This window comes from Amblyomma maculatum, chromosome 1, assembly GCF_055883805.1.
Source record: "Amblyomma maculatum isolate TAMU_Amacu chromosome 1, ASM5588380v1, whole genome shotgun sequence".
In the NCBI taxonomy this organism is placed as follows: Eukaryota; Metazoa; Arthropoda; class Arachnida; order Ixodida; family Ixodidae; genus Amblyomma; species Amblyomma maculatum.
The window spans coordinates 86083797-86101304 of NC_139344.1; the positions used below are offsets into that span (position 1 = coordinate 86083797).

Genomic DNA, 17508 nt, shown 5'->3' on the forward strand with positions numbered 1-17508 from the left:
CATTTTGTGATCAAACCGGATGTAAGATCAATTGGGAGAAAAGCTCTGGGTTTTGGCACGGTGATTGGGACGTGACACCTGATTTCTTCTGTAAGCTGCGATGGTCTGCTCTCCCAACGCGATATCTAGGCGTGCCTTTAGATTGTTATCGAGATCCCAACGTGCACTGGATGGAAGAAACATCCAGAGCGAAAGAAAAAGCGGATGCGTGGCAAGGAAGGCAACTCTCAATGTTTTCGCGCGCTTCTATTTGCAATGTTTTTCTTATTTCGAGGCTGTGGTACCTCATGAATGTGTTGTGTGTCTCACGAACCTCAATTCAGAAAATGCACCGCGTTTTTGCTGTTTTTATTTGGGCATCCACGTGGGAAAAAACCGCCCGGACGAATTTGTTTATTTCTGTTAAAAGGGGCGGGCTTGGCCTTGTCCATTTGTTTTTGCGTCAAGTGGTTTCGCGATTTATATTCCTGCGTGATCAAAAAGATATCTTTCTAAGAACTGTGATGCAAGTGCGATTGCAGAGGTTGCTCCCTGAATGGATAGTGTCATGTGAAAGCATGCCTGGTACTGTGACTGGCTACCTGCGCGAGGTTGTTTTTTCGTGCAAGTTGCTGGAAGTGCGGTTTTCTTTTGATTACCTTTTCAATGTTCCCAAAAAAAAACTGTATAAAGATCTCATTGACGTGATGCTGCCGGTGCCTTTTTACCGGGCATTACACTGTGGAGGCCCAGGGCAGGACGTTTTGAAAAGAGTCAAGAAGATGCCCTTGAGGCCATCTTCTAAAACGTTCCTTTTCAAACTTCACTCTAATACGCTCCCTGTTAAAACCTGGCTGAATGAAAAAGGTATCTTCGTCCCATGGACAACGAATTGCCTGTTGTGCCAAAAACCGGAGACAATTGAACACGTCTTCTTACAGTGTTGGGATGCTGTTTTTCTATGGGACGTCCTCCAAAGGACAATTAAAAAGGAACTTCCCCTAACTCCGTACGGTATCAGATTCCTACCAGTGCAGAACGATGATGCACCTTATGATTTAATTATGCTTCTTGGCCTCCATAGTATGTGGAAAACACGAATGCAGGTGCGTCACGCAGATATAAATACACGATCTGCGCGTGAAAACTTCATTGAAAGTGCGGTGTATATACGCGAATCTTTCAGGATGCAGCAGGATCCACCACAATGGCAATGTCTATTTGATGAGTTGGTGAACCTGAAAAGATTTTAGCCGCGTACGCGTTAGCTCAAGTGTAGTTGACGTGTTTTATCGTGTGTATTTTGTTTTGTGTTTCACGGCAATAAAAAAAAAAAAAAAAAAAGTCAGGATGGCCGAGCGGTCCAAGGCGCTGCGTTCAGGTCGCAGTCCGGTATTCCGGGCGTGGGTTCGAATCCCACTTCTGACAGCGTTGATGTCTCTTTTTTTACAAGAATGTGCACCAAAGGGTCGCCTCACTCGCTCTTTCGATTCGGCTTGTATTGTCAGGATGGCCGAGCGGTCCAAGGCGCTGCGTTCAGGTCGCAGTCCGGTATTCCGGGCGTGGGTTCGAATCCCACTTCCGACAGCGTTGGTGTCTCTTTTTTTACAAGAATGTGCAACAAAAGGATCCCCTCACTCGCGCTTTCGATTCGGCTTGTATTGTCAGGATGGCCGAGGATTCTACTTCCGGCCGCCGAGGCGAACGGACGTGCCATCATGTGCTCCGACGGAGCGGTAACAGCGGCCCAGCTGGGTCGCGGAAACAGGATTGCGGACTTACCGGACCAGGATTATCAAGTCATTTTGCCTCAACTGCCATCAGGTCGGAATGTTTTAAATAATGTTTTTCTGCATGCCGATGTGAGATGTCGGCTGTATCGCGTGGAAGACTTCCGCGATGCGTTGGATAGTCTGGATATGCTCCCCGAGGTGATTGCCTTGGGGGCGTACCAGATGAATCACGTCTGGGCGCTTACATTCAAGAGCGGAGACGGGATGAAGAAAATGTTGGCCCTGCGTGATTTCAAGGTGAAGGAACGACGATGCGTCATCATCGACCCAATGAACCAGGACGTCAGGCTGAAGTTGCACTGGCTTGTCTACGGTGTCCATGACGACGACGTGCGATCTGCCCTGGCACCTTTTGGGAAGGTAACGGACATTTCGAAAGAAAAGTGGCGTGTCAGTGGCGTTGCGGACAAAGCATCAACGACAAGAGTAATTGGGCTCAAGCTGAAATCCGGTGTTTCGGTGGATGACCTCCCGCACCAGCTCCGCGTAGCAGGCGAGTTGGCTCTGGTTGTAGTGCCGGGCAGAGCTCCGCTTTGTCTCCGGTGCCGGACTGCGGGGCACATTAGACGCGAGTGTCGTGTTCCTCGTTGCACCCGATGCAGGCGCTTTGGTCATCGGGAGGACATGTGCGTTAAACCTTACGCGAGTGTTACTGGACCACTGCAACAAGAGGACGCTTCAGACCTCATTATGGATGAAGCCGACGCCGAGGAAGCAGCGAAAGGGCGGCTAGAAGTGTCCACGCGATGCCCTAACGCGTCTTCCGAAAATTCTGAAGGCTCCACGCAGGCCGCAAGCCGCGACACGAAAAGCCAGTCACTTGCTACACAAGTAAAGACGCCTTCGGAGGCTGCTGAGAAGTCCTCCGAGAGCACCTTGTCGGAGGGCCAGCCAGACGAACACACCCAGGACGGCATGCAGTCACCTGAAGTTACGAAGGCTGCGTCTAGTAGTGACCGAAGAGCAGCGTCAGCCGCAGGCAATGGAAGTCAGCGGGAGCCGATGGAATTAACTGTGAACTCAAAAAGAACGCACGGGGACAGCGTGGGAGCAGGAGACGGCCTTGACTACACTAACAACGAGGGACCGCCCCCCAAAGCCGTCATGCCACGGCGACCTAGCTTCAGACCGAAGCCAAACATCTCCCTCGACCGGAATACGGTCGGGACACCGCCCTCGTAGCAAAGAGCGATTGTGAAGTTTGTGCACAAGGAACTGGACAAACCCTTCAAGGTGCTTCGACCGAGAAGCAAGGCCTCTTCGCAGTGGCTACGGGCTCAACCAAAAAAGCAAGTGCACATGCTCAACTGCTTCCCAGACTGCCGTGGTAAGCGCTGTGCGGTCCTTTTGTTTTGCAATTAAATGGCAGTAAACCTCCAGTCTGCGTTACGTATAGCCACCTTAAACGTTCGCGGAATGACAGCGAGGCGGCGGCAATATCAAGTTAGTCGGCTATTTCTTGAAAACGAATTGGACTTGGTCGCTATACAAGAAACGAAGGTAGAAAGTGAAGAACAAACGGACCGCATGGTGCAACCATTCAGAGATAGGTACAATGTATGTGTGTGTCATGCTGTTGGCAATTCGGCAGGATTTGTTATTTTTATTCGCAACAGTCTGGGCATTGTCGAGGAGGCAGTCACAGTGTGCCCTTCTGGACGCCTGATTGTTGTTGACTTTTCCTTCTCTAATTTGAAATGGCGTATGATATGCGTCTATGCACCTAATAAGGAAGGGGAGCGTAGGTTGTTCTTCGAGCAGCTCGAACAGCATTTGAAGGGTGAAAGATGTGTTGTTATGGTGGGTGACTTCAATTGTGTATGTATGCCTGAAGATCGCGTAAAACTTCAGCCTGTGAAGGACCCCAGCGCACACTTATTAAGGACGTTAACCACAGAGTATCATCTAGAAGATGTTGGTTGGCTTCTGTCACCTAATGGACAATGCCAGTACACCCATTTCCAAAGAGAAAGCCATGCGAGGCTAGATCGTGCATACATTTCCCTAGAACTCGCGCCTCTGTGCCGAAGCTATGAAGTTAAGCACGTGTCTTTTACAGATCATAGCCTAGTAGTTTTTTGCATAGGAGCAAAGGAAAATAAATCTAAATTTAACTGGGAGCTTTGGAAATTTAATTCTAAACTTTTGGATGATGAGAGCTATGTGAACGAAGTAAAGGAAATGTTCAACGCACTGTTTGCGACGAAATCAGGGGACTGGATGAGTGAGTGGGAAAGTTTTAAGAACAATATAAAAATGAAAGCAATAGAAAGAGCAACCATTTTACGACATGTCAGTAAAGAGAACGAGCAAGATCTGCACCGTCAACTCAACTTGTTGCTGAACCTAGATAGCGGGACGCCTGGATTGTGGTCGAAGCAGATTAAAGAAGTTAAGAATAAACTTGAGCTTATCGATGAAGAAAGATATAGGGGAGCTATTGTGCGAGCACGAGCAGAGCGATTATGGGTTGGCGAGACACCGAACAAGCGCTCACTCGGTGACGAGAAAAGATACGTGGAAAAAAACAAAATTAAAAAGATACTTCACCATAACGAAGTTGCAACAGAATGCGAGGTTATCAAAGAAGCGTTTGCAGAGTACTATAGTGAGCTACTTGGGCGGGCTAAGCAAAGGAAAGAACAATTCGAAAGTCAGTTTTTGCAGACCATGCCCAGGCTTGAGGATGAAGTTAAAGCCAGGCTTGAGCAACCAATCAGTGTACTTGAAATTGAGCAGGCTATAGAAGAAATAAGCGCTGGAAAATCACCCGGTCCTGACGGATTAGGGGCTGCTTTTTACAAGAAATTCAAATCAGAAGCCAGCAGGGCATTGTACTGCGTAATAAAGGAAGCATACCATGTTAAACAAATGCCGCCATCTTTCAAAGCTTCACATATTGTCTTAATTCCTAAATCAGATGACGCAGTCAAACTTCTATCGGTGGAGTCCTATCGGCCTATAAGCCTCACAAATGTGGATTATAAATTGTTTATGAAAGTGTTGGCAAGGAGGGTGCAAGGTGTCATTAAACAGTTGGTAGGTCCACACCAAACGTGCGGCATTAAGGGCCGCACTATCTGTACGAATGTACACACAGCAAGATGCGTTTTAGAGTGTTGCGATGCAGACGGAAGACATGTAGCAATGATGCAGCTTGACTTGTCAAAAGCATTTGACAACGTTTCACATGACGTCCTTTTCACCATTTTAGAGCATGTAAATATCGGAAGTGTTATCGTAGATGGAGTCAAAATGGCATACGCTGGGTGCTCTACCCGTATTATTGTAAATAAAAGTCTTACTGACGCAATAGCCGTGCGATCGTCAGTGAGGCAAGGATGTCCATTGTCCCCTCTTCTATTTGCCTTGTATCTAGAGCCCTTTTGTTTAAGCCTGATTAATAATGAAAGAATCCGTGGATTCAAGCTACAAGCATCTGAAGTGAAAGTACTTGCGTACGCGGATGATATTGCCATTTTCTGTGTGAACCGACAAAGCGTAAGTGAGGCAGTCGAGGTTGCTGGCGGTTTTTGCACCGCAACTGGCTGTGAGATTAACTGGGAAAAATCGGCTGGCTTTTGGCATGGTAACTGGTACGAAAGACCGGAAACGTTTGCAAACATGCGATGGACATCGTTGCCTACGAAGTATCTGGGTATGCCACTTGATAGCTATCAAGAGAGCGAACAGTACTGGCGTAAAGAGACAGAAAGGGTCAGGGAAAAGGCGCAAGGCTGGCAAGGCCGTAATTTGTCCATGTTTGCCCACGCGACTGTCTGCAATCTTTTTTTGATATCCAAGGTGTGGTTCGTACTCCAATTTTTGTTTATGAAACGCACAAATCTGCAAAAAATTCACAGAGTGTTCGCGGTTTTCATTTGGGGGGCAAGTTGGGAACGTACTAGTAGGACGAATTTGTTTCATTCTGTTTGTAATGGTGGATTAGGCCTGTCTCACCTGTTTTTAAGACAAATTGTGTCGCGATTTATTTTTCTGCGGGACCAGAAAGACTACTTTTTGCGCACAGTAATGCAAGTGCACTTAGGCAATGCCTTACCTGAATTTATTGTTTCATCATGCAATGACGGTGGACGCGCAGTAACTGGGTTTTGGCGAGAAGTTGTACTTGCAGTACAAATCTTAAAGGCTCGATTTTCCCTTGAGTACTTAAGTTCAGTGCAAAGGAAAAAACTGTACAGAGACCTACTGGATACAATGTTGCCAACACCCAGGTACCGAACAATATACTGTGGAGGCCCAGGAAATGATGTTTTAAGGAGAGTTAAAAAGATGAATATTAAGCCCAGCATAAAAACCTTCTTCTTTAAACTTCATACAGGCACGCTCCCAGTTAAGACTTGGTTAGAGGAAAAGGGAATATTCGTTCCATGGACAACTAACTGTATATTATGCAAGAAACCAGAAACAATAGATCATGTATTTATTGATTGCTGGGATCCAGTCTTCTACTGGGACATCTTGCAAAGGACTCTAAAGAAAGACCTACCAATAACACCGTACGGAATCCGTTTTCTACCAATTGAAAACGATGGAGACATTCCTTATGATCTAATCATGGTTCTGGGGCTCCACAGCATATGGCGAACAAGGATGGCTGTTAGGCACGCCGATGTAAACGTCCGTCCAGTCAGGGAGAATTTCATTGAAAGCATTTTGTACTTACGAGATGTTTACCGTACATTGCCAGAACCTCCAGACTGGATTGGCGTCCTAGATGAACTTGTTCATTTTAAGAAGTTTTAAGCATTCACGCTGACCACGGCATGGTCACCGTGTTTTATCTGTATATATTTGCAGTGTATTTGTCAAAGCAGGCAATAAAAAAAAAAAAAAAAATCAGGATGGCCGAGCGGTCCAAGGCGCTGCGTTCAGGTCGCAGTCCGGTATTCCGGGCGTGGGTTCGAATCCCACTTCTGACAGCGTTGATGTCTCTTTTTTTTACAAGAATGTGCACCAAAGGGTCGCCTCACTCGCGCTTTCGATTCGGCTTGTATTGTCAGGATGGCCGAGCGGTCCAAGGCGCTGCGTTCAGGTCGCAGTCCGGTATTCCGGGCGTGGGTTCGAATCCCACTTCTGACAGCGTTGGTGTCTCTTTTTTTACAAGAATGTGCAACAAAAGGATCCCCTCACTCGCGCTTTCGATTCGGCTTGTATTGTCAGGATGGCCGAGCGGTCCAAGGCGCTGCGTTCAGGTCGCAGTCCGGTATTCCGGGCGTGGGTTCGAATCCCACTTCTGACAGCGTTGATGTCTCTTTTTTTACAAGAATGTGCACCAAAGGGTCGCCTCACTCGCGCTTTCGATTCGGCTTGTATTGTCAGGATGGCCGAGCGGTCCAAGGCGCTGCGTTCAGGTCGCAGTCCGGTATTCCGGGCGTGGGTTCGAATCCCACTTCTGACAGCGTTGATGTCTCTTTTTTTACAAGAATGTGCAACAAAAGGATCCCCTCACTCGCGCTTTCGATTCGGCTTGTATTGTCAGGATGACCGAGCATTCTACTTCCGGCCACCGGCGTGTACGGACGCAGAATGATGAGCTCCGGCGGAGCGGCGATTGCGGCCCAGGCTGGCCGCGGTAACAGGCTTGAGGAAAACGACGACAAGGAATATCAGATTATTTTGCCGCATCTGCCCACCGGACGTGTTGTTTTCAACACAGTTTTTTTGCACGGTGACGTACGAGTGCGACCCTTCAGGGTTGAAGATTTCCGGGACGCCCTGGCCAAGATTGGTACGCTCCCAGACGTGGTGGCCTTGGGGGCTTACCAAATAAACCATGTCTGGGCGGTGACTTTGAACAGCACGGAAGCAACCAAGCGGCTGCTAGCATTCAAGGAGCTTCAAGTGAAAGGTCGACGGTGTATCGTCATTGACCCGGAGGACCAACAGGTGAAGCTACGGCTCCACTGGATGTTGCACGGCGTGGCGGATGAGGATATCCGAACAGCTTTTGCGGCGTTCGGTGAGGTGACGGAAGTGACCCGTGAGCGGTGGCGAGTCCAGGGAGTGCACGAAAAGGGCTCAACAACGAGAACCGTGCTTCTGAAGTTGAAGCCTGGGATGAAGATAGAAGATCTGCCTCACCAGATAAGAGTAGCAGGGGAGTTGGCCCTTGTTGTGGTGCCTGGGCGGCCCATGCAGTGCCTGCGCTGCCGCGGGACCGGTCATGTGCGCCGGGAATGTAGGATTCCGCGGTGTGCGACGTGTAAGCGGTTTGGCCACTCGGAGGAAGACTGCGTACGAACGTATGCAGTGGCTACTGCACCAACAGCGAGGGCGGACATGACGGAACACCGAATGGACGTCGCAGAGACGGAGGAGGCCGCAAAAGGGGTCGGAGAGGATGAGAGGATGGCAGCAACGACAGGCATGTTAGTGCCCCCGGGGGGTGGCGACGAGATGCTCGGTGGACCAGACAGGGAAGTGGCACTGCCAAGCAACGGACCGTCGGAGAAAGAAACGGTGAGCGATGCCGAGAGCTCAAAAATTGAACTTCCGGAGTCTGCGGGCAGACGGGGGACCCTCGAAGGGAGCAGCGGCCGAGCGACCAACGTCCAGGGCCCTGCGAAGCGTGCCCACGACGGGAGCGCCAGTGAGACGAATGAGGCAGAGGCAGCTAGCAACGACGAGCCGCCGATAAAAACGCCAATAGGGAGGAGGGCGACCTTCAAACCAAGACCGAATGTCTCGACGGACAGGAGAGCTGCCGAAAAGCCGCCCCCGTCACAAGGTCTGCCAGTCCAACCTCATGGCTCTGGCGTCAACGAAAGCGTCTAGCGCCATGCTAGACGTGAAGGGTAAGCACCAAGCTCTTGGCCTCTTTTCACTCTAAGAAAATGGCTTATGTACTGTCACTAAAGGTTGCGACCCTTAACGTGAGAGGTCTAGCAGCAAAAAGGAAGCAGAGCCAGGTCCTGCGCCTTTTAAATGAAAATGACATCGATATACTTGGAGTTCAAGAGACAAAAGTCGAGGGTGAACAAGAGACCGAGAGCATGGTGCAACGTTTCACGTCGCGGTTTTACGCAGTTGTCAGCCATGCAGTCGGTACTTCTGCTGGATGCGTCCTGTTTGTGAAGAAGTTGCCGGGTCTTGTAGTGCAGTCGCATGCTTCTTTTCCGTCGGGTCGGGGTGTGGTCATCGATTTTAGTTTTTGCTCGGCTGAGTGGCGTGCTGTTTGTATATATGCACCTACGGTAGTTGATGAGAGGGCTGCTTTGTTTGATTTTGTTGAAGGGTATTTAAACACGGATAAGCAACTTGTCTTTCTGGGGGATCTCAATTGTGTACTGAGCTCCGGTGACAAAACTAGCCTTCGTACATTTAGGGATCGTAGCACAGAGGTGCTTTCGCGCTTGATTGACGAGTTTGCACTGGAAGACGTTGCAGAGTGTCTCACGAGCGAGCGACGGGTTCAGTATACACATTTTCAGGGTGCTAGCCACGCCCGCCTTGACAGAATTTATGTGGCCGCAGAACTGGCTCCAAAATGCCAGGATTATTATGTTTTGGCGGTAACGTACTCAGATCACTGCATGGTTCAGTGTACAATTGGACCAAGAAAGGGAGGTAGCGGTTTTAATTGGCAATTGTGGAAGTTAAATAATAAACTGCTGAATGACGAGCAATTCACCAGACTAGTAGAAGAAGAAATTGGTAATATTTGTCAGGAGGACACCCACGAACTGGGTCAAGAATGGGAACTGTGTAAGCAACAAATTAAAATCAAAGCTATAGAAAAGGCCAGCTGCATACGATTTCAAGAAAAACAAAATGAAATGCATTTAAGATCTTTGCTAGATAAATTGTTAGCCCTGGAGTGTAACACGCCAGGGTTATACATGGACGACGTTAGAAAAATAAAACAAAGACTTCAACTGAATGACGAAGACCGTTATCGCGGAGCACTGGTGCGTGCGAGAGCGGAAAAATTGACCATGGATGAGACGCCGACAAAAAGATCGTTGGGAATAGAAAAAGCAAATGCAAGGCGAAATCACGTGGCAGAGGTAGATTGGGCAGGACGCACAGAAACCGATAACGAAGGAATCGCGAAAGCTTTCCGGGAGTATTATGAAGAGCTATTTTCGTCCCGAGAGGTTAATTTGGACCGTTTTAAAGAATCCTTTCTTGACGCGATGCCAAAAATTGATGACGAACAAAAAGAAAGACTGGAGCGGCCAATAAGCGAAAAAGAAGTGCAGCAGGCAATAGAAAATTTAAACCCTGGGAAATCACCCGGGCCTGATGGCCTGAGTGCGGCTTTTTATAAAGCGTTCAAGCAACAGCTATCTCCTTTGTTGTGTGCCTTATTTAATGAAGCGTATGAGCTGAAGGCACTGCCTGCGTCTTTCGGATCGTCGCACACAGTACTTATTCCGAAAACTGACCAACCAGATAAGCTTAGGCAGTTGTCGTCTTACAGGCCCATTGCTCTGACAAACGTTGATTACAAGATTTATATGAAGGTGCTTGCTGGCAGACTACAAACGGTTATATGCGAACTAGTGGGCCCTCACCAAACGTGCGGTATCAAAGGGCGATCCATCTTTCAGAACATTCACAAAGCGAGAAGTGTGCTCGAATGCTGCGATGCAACTCATGCGTGTGTTGCTTTACTGCAGTTGGACTTGGAGAAAGCTTTTGATTGTGTGGCGCATGCTATTCTGTTCAGTATATTAGACCATGTTAATGTCGGCTCTCTTATTCGAGAGGGAGTGGCCTTGGCGTACAGTAACTGCACTACGAGATTAATTGTCAATAAGTCACTGGGGGCCCCCATCAACGTACGACGTTCGGTGCGCCAAGGTTGCCCCCTCAGCCCTCTTTTGTTCGGCATTTATATTGAAACATTGTGTTTAAGCATCCTACAAAACAATGACATTGATGGTTTTCGACTGCAGGAGTCAGAAGTCAAATTGCTGGCTTACGCAGACGACGTTGCGGTTTTTTGTGTGAATAAGGAGAGTATAAAGAGGACAGTGGAGGTGGTAAAACATTTTAGCAAAGTCACAGGGAGTAAAGTTAACTGGGGTAAGTGCCTGGGATTTTGGCACGGAGACTGGCAGCTGACCCCCGACACTTTCGCTAATGTGTCGTGGGTTACAACGCCTGCAAAGTACTTGGGTGTGCCCTTGGAATTTTACAAGGAAAGCGAGCCTTACTGGCTAGAGCAGGTCAGAGAAACCCGTGAAAAAGCGGAGAAATGGAAAAGCGCTCAATTATCAATACTTGCAAGAGCCGCAGTTTGCAACCTGTTTTTAATTAGTAAGTTATGGTATGTAATGCAAGTGTTGCATTGCTCCCGTGTAAATGTGCAAAAATTGCATCGAGTTTTTGCGGTGTTTGTTTGGGCCTCGAGTTGGGAGAGGTGCAGTCGGACAAATTTGTTCCGGCAGGTGAAGCATGGAGGGCTTGGTCTGGGTCATTTGTTTGTGCGACAGATTGTCAACCGGTTTATGTTTTTTAGGGATGCCAGTGATCCATTCCTGCGCACAGTGTGTCAACAAAGACTTGGTCGAGCGTTGTCTGATTTCGTAGTTTATACGCAATGTATGCCGGGATCTCTTTTTGGATTCTTTAGGGAAATTGTTTTGAGCGTGAAATTCTTAAGCGCACGTTTTTCGAAAGAGTATTTCAGTAATGTTAACAGGAGAACATTATACAAGGATGTTTGTGGTGTTCCCGGTGCCCTTGTACCGAGCTTTATACTATGGAGGCACAGGAAGTAATGTATTAAAACGCGTAAAGAAAATGCAAGTTGCTACGGGAGCTAAAACTTTTTTCTTTATGCTACATACCGGTACTTTGAGTGTAAAATCATTTATGGAGGAAAAGGGTATTTTCCTACCGTGGGGGGCCCAATGTCTCATCTGCAAACAGCCAGAGACAATAGATCACGTGTTTTTGCATTGCTGGGAGGGGGTATATTTGTGGGATGTTCTGCAAAGGACAATTAAAAAACAGTTGCCACTTGATTCCCATGGCATTAGGTATTTGCCATTGGATAACCACGATGATATGCCGTTAGACCAGGTTATGTTAATGTGCCTCCACAGTATATGGCGCGCACGAATGGCTGGTTATCACTGCGATCCAGATTGACGGCCAGCCCGCATGTATTTCCGTGAAAGTGTGCAGCGATGGCTCGACGTGCTTAAATTGCAACCATGTGCTCCTGAGTGGCTGTCAAAGCTGGAACCTTTGACGGTGCTCAAGGAATTTTAAAATGACAATGCCTGCCCCTCAGTGGGGGATAGGCAACGCGAACTAGCTTTGTGTACATATATTATTCCTTTGTTCCTGTTGTTTTGTTTTCCAGTGCGTTGTATTTGTGTCAAAGTCAGGCAATAAAGAAAAAAAAAAAAGATGGCCGAGCGGTCCAAGGCGCTGCGTTCAGGTCGCAGTCCGGTATTCCGGGCGTGGGTTCGAATCCCACTTCTGACAGCGTTGATGTCTCTTTTTTTACAAGAATGTGCACCAAAGGGTCGCCTCACTCGCGCTTTCGATTCGGCTTGTATTGTCAGGATGGCCGAGCGGTCCAAGGCGCTGCGTTCAGGTCGCAGTCCGGTATTCCGGGCGTGGGTTCGAATCCCACTTCTGACAGCGTTGATGTCTCTTTTTTTACAAGAATGTGCAACAAAGGATCCCCTCACTCGCGCTTTCGATTCGGCTTGTATTGTCAGGATGGCCGAGCATTCTACTTCCGGATACCGTAGTGAACGGTGGCAGAATCATGTGCTCCAGCGGAGCGGCGATAGCGGCCATTTCCAGCCGCGGAAACAGGCTTGAGGACATGGATGATAGCGAATATCAGATTATTCTGCCAACTTTGCCCACCGGACGCGTTGTTTTCAACACGCTTTTTTTGCACGGCGATGTGCGAGTCAGGCCATACAGGGTCGAGGATTTCCGCGACGCCCTTGCCAACGCTGGTGCGCTCCCCGACGTTGTGGCGTTGGGGGCGTATCAGATCAACCATGTTTGGGCGGTCACGTTAAGCAGCACAGAAGCAACGAAGAAACTGGCGGCTTTCAAGGAGCTCGAAGTTAAGGGACGCCGTTGCCTCATTATCGATCCCGAGGACCAACAGGTGAAGCTGCGACTTCACTGGATGTTGTACGGTGTGGCAGACGACGACATACGGACGGCTTTTGCGGCTTTTGGGAAGGTGACCGAGGTGACCCGGGAGAGGTGGAGAGTTCAAGGCGTCAGGGAGAAGGGGTCCACCACGAGGACTGTGCTCCTGAAATTGAAACCCGGGATTAAGGTCGATGACTTACCTCACCAGCTGCGAGTGGCCGGAGAGCTGGCCCTTGTCGTGGTGCCTGGGCGAGCGATGCAGTGCCTGCGCTGCCGTGGTACCGGTCACGTTCGACGAGAATGTAAGGTGCCGCGTTGTCCAAAGTGTAGACGCTACGGTCATGACGAGGCAGCCTGTGTGCTTTCGTACGCTTCGGCAGCGGGACATGGAACTGCGGAACGGTCGGCGGAGCTCACCATGGACGTGGTCGAGGCGGAGGAGGCGGCGAAGGGTGCCGGAGAGGTGCGAACGCAGACACGGGAGACGGATTCGTCGGTGGACTCGGCAGAAAGCGGCAATGCTGCGAGGGATGTTGGGAGAGCGGACTCTGCACCTCAGCTCCCTAGCAATGAGGAAGGCCCGTCACTTGAGCCTTCAAACGGCATGGAACAGGATAATGGGGAGGAGCACTCAGACACCAGCGGTGTTCGTAAGCCAGGCGTCCCAGCCCCAGCCAAGCGATCCCACACACAGTCCGAACCCGAAGGTATCCAGGCGTCAGCCCCCAGCGTCGACGAGCCACCAGCAAAAACGGGGCAATCCCGGCGGTCCAGGCTACGTCCGCGGCCAAACATTTCATCAGAGAGACGGGTAGCGGATAAAGTGCCCCTGCTGCCGGGTCAGCCGCTCGCACCGGACGGGGATGGATCAAACGACGGCGTCTAGCAACGCGCTAGACGGGAAAGGTAAGCACCATGCTTTCGGTCTCTTCACCCTTGATGAAAATGGCGCCCGAAACCACCTTAAGAGTAGCCACGTTAAATGTCAGGGGATTGGCAGGCAAAAAGAAGCAGAGCCAGATGCATCGGCTCTTAATTGACCACGATATTGACGTGCTTGCCGTGCAAGAAACTAAGGTTGACGGGGAGGAAGAGACCGGGAGCATGGTGCGACGTTTCACGGCTAGATTTTACGCCATTGTTAGCCACGCAGTTGGGACATCGGCCGGGTGTGTATTGTTTGTCAAAAAGCTGCCTGGTCTGGTTGTAAAGGGCTACTCCTCATGCTCTTCTGGACGGTGTGTATTGGCTGATTGTGTATACAGCGGTGTTGAGTGGCGCATTATTTGTGTGTACGCTCCTAACTGTGTGGAGGAAAGAACAGTGTTTTTCGAGAATGTTATGCAGCAGTTAAGTACGGAAAGGCAGGTAGTATTGCTGGGCGATTTTAACTGTGTACTGAATGCTCGAGACAAAACCAGCACACGCGGATTCAGAGACAAGAGCACTGAAATGTTATGCCAGTTAACAAGCGAATGGAATATGGAGGATGTGGCTGATTGCTTGGAAGGACCGCGTGCCGTTCAGTACACGCACTTCCAAGGTTCTAGCCACGCGCGTCTGGACAGAATTTACGCGTCGCTGGATTTGATTCCTTCATGCAATGAATACCGAGTTGTGCCTATGACATTCACGGATCACTGTTTGGTGCAATGCTTATTCGGCACCAAAAAACGAAGCAATGCATTTAGCTGGGAGTTATGGAAATTTAACAATAAATTGCTTAATGATGATGCCTTTAGACGCGTGGTATTGAATGAATTGATTAAAGTGAGGCCAGGGACTTTGCTCGAAATCTGGAAACAGTGGGAGTTGTGCAAGGAACAGATTAAAATTAAAGCCATTGACAGATCAAGTTGCCTGGTGTACGAGAAGAAAATTACAGAAACCCAGCTTAAGGCTTTGCTTGCAAAACTACACGAACAGGAATGTAAGGCACCCGGCAGATGGATAGAGGATATTCGAAAAATAAAAGAACAGATTAACTTGATAGAAGAAGACAGATACCAAGGAGCGTTAGTGCGTGCAAGAGCGGAAAAATTGGCCATGGATGAGACGCCGACAAAAAGATCGTTGGGAATAGAAAAAGCAAATGCAAGGCGAAATCACGTGGCAGAGGTAGATTGGGCAGGACGCACAGAAACCGATAACGAAGGAATCGCGAAAGATTTCCGGGAGTATTATGAAGATCTATTTTCTTCCCGAGAGGTTTATTTGGACCGTTTTAAAGAATCCTTTCTTGACGTGATGCCAAAAATTGACGAGGAACAAAAAGAAAGACTGGAGCGGCCAATAAGCGAAAAAGAAGTGCAGCAGGCAATAGAAAATTTAAACCCAGGGAAATCACCCGGGCCTGATGGCCTGAGTGCGGCTTTTTATAAAGCGTTCAAGGAACAGCTATCTCCTTTGTTGTGTGCCTTATTTAATGAAGCGTATGAACTGAAGGCACTGCCTGCGTCTTTCGGATCGTCGCACACAGTACTTATTCCGAAAACTGACCAACCAGATAAGCTTAGGCAGTTGTCGTCTTACAGGCCCATTGCTCTGACAAACGTTGATTACAAGATTTATATGAAGGTGCTTGCTGGCAGACTACAAACGGTTATATGCGAACTAGTGGGCCCTCACCAAACGTGCGGTATCAAAGGGCGATCTATCTTTCAGAACATTCACAAAGCGAGAAGTGTGCTCGAATGCTGCGATGCAACTCATGCATGTGTTGCGTTACTGCAGTTGGACTTGGAGAAAGCTTTTGATTGTGTGGCGCATACTATTCTGTTCAGTATATTAGACTATGTTAATGTCGGCTCTGTTATTCGAGAGGGAGTGGCCTTGGCGTACCGTAACTGCACTACGAGATTAATTGTCAATAAGTCACTGGAGGCCCCCATCAACGTACGACGTTCAGTGCGCCAAGGTTGCCCCCTCAGCCCTCTTTTGTTCGGCATTTATATTGAAAGTTTGTGTTTAAGCATCCTACAAAACAATGACATTGATGGTTTTCGACTGCAGGAGTCAGAAGTCAAATTGCTGGCTTACGCAGATGACGTTGCGGTATTTTGTGTGAATAAAGAGAGTATAAAGAGGACAGTGGATGTGGTAAAACATTTTAGCAAAGTCACAGGGAGTAAAGTTAACTGGGGTAAGTGCCTGGGATTTTGGCACGGAGAATGGCAGCTGACCCCCGACACTTTCGCTAATGTATCGTGGGTTACAACGCCTTCAAAGTACTTGGGTGTGCCCTTGAAATTTTACAAGGAAAGCGAGCCATACTGGCTAGAGCAGGTCAAAGAAACCCGTGAAAAAGCGGAGAAATGGAAAAGCGCTCAATTATCAATATTTGCAAGAGCCGCAGTTTTCAACCTGTTTTTAATTAGTAAGCTATGGTATGTTATGCAAGTGTTGCATTGCTCCCGTGTAAATGTGCAAAAATTGCATCGAGTTTTTGCGGTGTTTGTTTGGGCCTCGAGTTGGGAGAGGTGCAGTCGGACAAATTTGTTCCGGCAGGTGAAGCATGGGGGGCTTGGTCTGGGTCATTTGTTTGTGCGACAGATTGTCAACAGGTTTATGTTTTTTAGGGATGCCAGCGATCCATTCCTGCGCACAGTGTGTCAACAAAGACTTGGTCGAGCTTTGCCTGATTTCGTAGTTTATACTCAAAGTATGTCGGGTTCTCTTTTTGGATTCTTTAGGGAAATTGTTTTGAGCGCAAAATTCTTAAGCGCACGGTTTTCGAAAGAGTATTTAAGTAATGTTAACAGGAGAACATTATACAAGGATGTTTGTGAAGTGGTCTTCCCGGTGCCCTTGTACCGAGCATTATACTATGGAGGCACCGGAAGTAATGTATTAAAACGCGTAAAGAAAATGCAAGTTGCTCCGGGAGCTAAAACGTTTTTCTTTATGCTACATACCGGTACTTTGAGTGTAAAATCATTTATGGAGGAAAAGGGTATGTTCCTACCGTGGGGGGCCCAATGTCTCATCTGCAAACAGCCAGAGACAATAGATCACGTGTTTTTGCATTGCTGGGAGGGGGTATATTTGTGGGATGTTCTGCAAAGGACAATAAAAAAACAGTTGCCACTTGATTCCCATGGCATTAGGTATTTGCCATTGGATAACCACGATGATATGCCGTTAGACCAGGTTATGTTAATGTGCCTCCACAGTATATGGCGCGCACGAATGGCTGGTTATCACTGCGATCCAGATGCACGGCCAGCCCGCATGTATTTCCGTGAAAGTGTGCAGCGATGGCTCGACGTGCTTAAATTGCAACCATGTGCTCCTGAGTGGCTGTCAAAGCTGGAACCTTTGACGGTGCTCAAGGAATTTTAACATGACAATGCCTGCCCCTCAGTGGGTGTTAGGCAACGCTAACTACCTTAGTGTACATATATTATTCCTTTGTTCATGATGTTTTGAGTTCCAATGCAGTGTATTTGTGTCAAAGCCAGGCAATAAAGAAAAAAAAAAGAAAAAAAAAAAAAGTCAGGATGGCCGAGCGGTCCAAGGCGCTGCGTTCAGGTCGCAGTCCGGTATTCCGGGCGTGGGTTCGAATCCCACTTCTGACAGCGTTGATGTCTCTTTTTTTACAAGAATGTGCAACAAAGGATCCCCTCACTCGCGC

The 17508-nt window shown here is 48.4% G+C and overlaps 1 protein-coding gene and 8 non-coding genes across 9 annotated transcripts; all 9 read left to right on the top strand.

The window, feature by feature from the left end:
- Positions 1-1323: 1323 nt before the first annotated feature.
- On the top strand, positions 1324-1407 carry TRNAL-CAG (transfer RNA leucine (anticodon CAG)). The gene has a single exon. It is a non-coding gene; the product is annotated as a tRNA-Leu (tRNA).
- A 75-nt stretch (positions 1408-1482) lies between these two features.
- On the top strand, positions 1483-1566 carry TRNAL-CAG (transfer RNA leucine (anticodon CAG)). Its single transcript has one exon. It is a non-coding gene; the product is annotated as a tRNA-Leu (tRNA).
- Positions 1567-5516: 3950 nt separating this feature from the next.
- LOC146203037 (uncharacterized) lies at positions 5517-6620 on the top strand. The gene has a single exon (XM_084588498.1). It carries the CDS (start codon positions 5532-5534, stop codon positions 6537-6539), a length of 1008 nt encoding a protein of 335 aa, XP_084444624.1. The 5' UTR covers positions 5517-5531; the 3' UTR covers positions 6540-6620.
- An 11-nt stretch (positions 6621-6631) lies between these two features.
- TRNAL-CAG (transfer RNA leucine (anticodon CAG)) lies at positions 6632-6715 on the top strand. The gene has a single exon. It is a non-coding gene; the product is annotated as a tRNA-Leu (tRNA).
- A 76-nt stretch (positions 6716-6791) lies between these two features.
- TRNAL-CAG (transfer RNA leucine (anticodon CAG)) lies at positions 6792-6875 on the top strand. The gene has a single exon. It is a non-coding gene; the product is annotated as a tRNA-Leu (tRNA).
- Positions 6876-6951: 76 nt separating this feature from the next.
- On the top strand, positions 6952-7035 carry TRNAL-CAG (transfer RNA leucine (anticodon CAG)). The gene has a single exon. It is a non-coding gene; the product is annotated as a tRNA-Leu (tRNA).
- Positions 7036-7110: 75 nt separating this feature from the next.
- On the top strand, positions 7111-7194 carry TRNAL-CAG (transfer RNA leucine (anticodon CAG)). Its single transcript has one exon. It is a non-coding gene; the product is annotated as a tRNA-Leu (tRNA).
- Positions 7195-12314: 5120 nt separating this feature from the next.
- TRNAL-CAG (transfer RNA leucine (anticodon CAG)) lies at positions 12315-12398 on the top strand. Its single transcript has one exon. It is a non-coding gene; the product is annotated as a tRNA-Leu (tRNA).
- Positions 12399-17368: 4970 nt separating this feature from the next.
- TRNAL-CAG (transfer RNA leucine (anticodon CAG)) lies at positions 17369-17452 on the top strand. Its single transcript has one exon. It is a non-coding gene; the product is annotated as a tRNA-Leu (tRNA).
- The last annotated feature ends 56 nt before the right edge of the window (positions 17453-17508 follow it).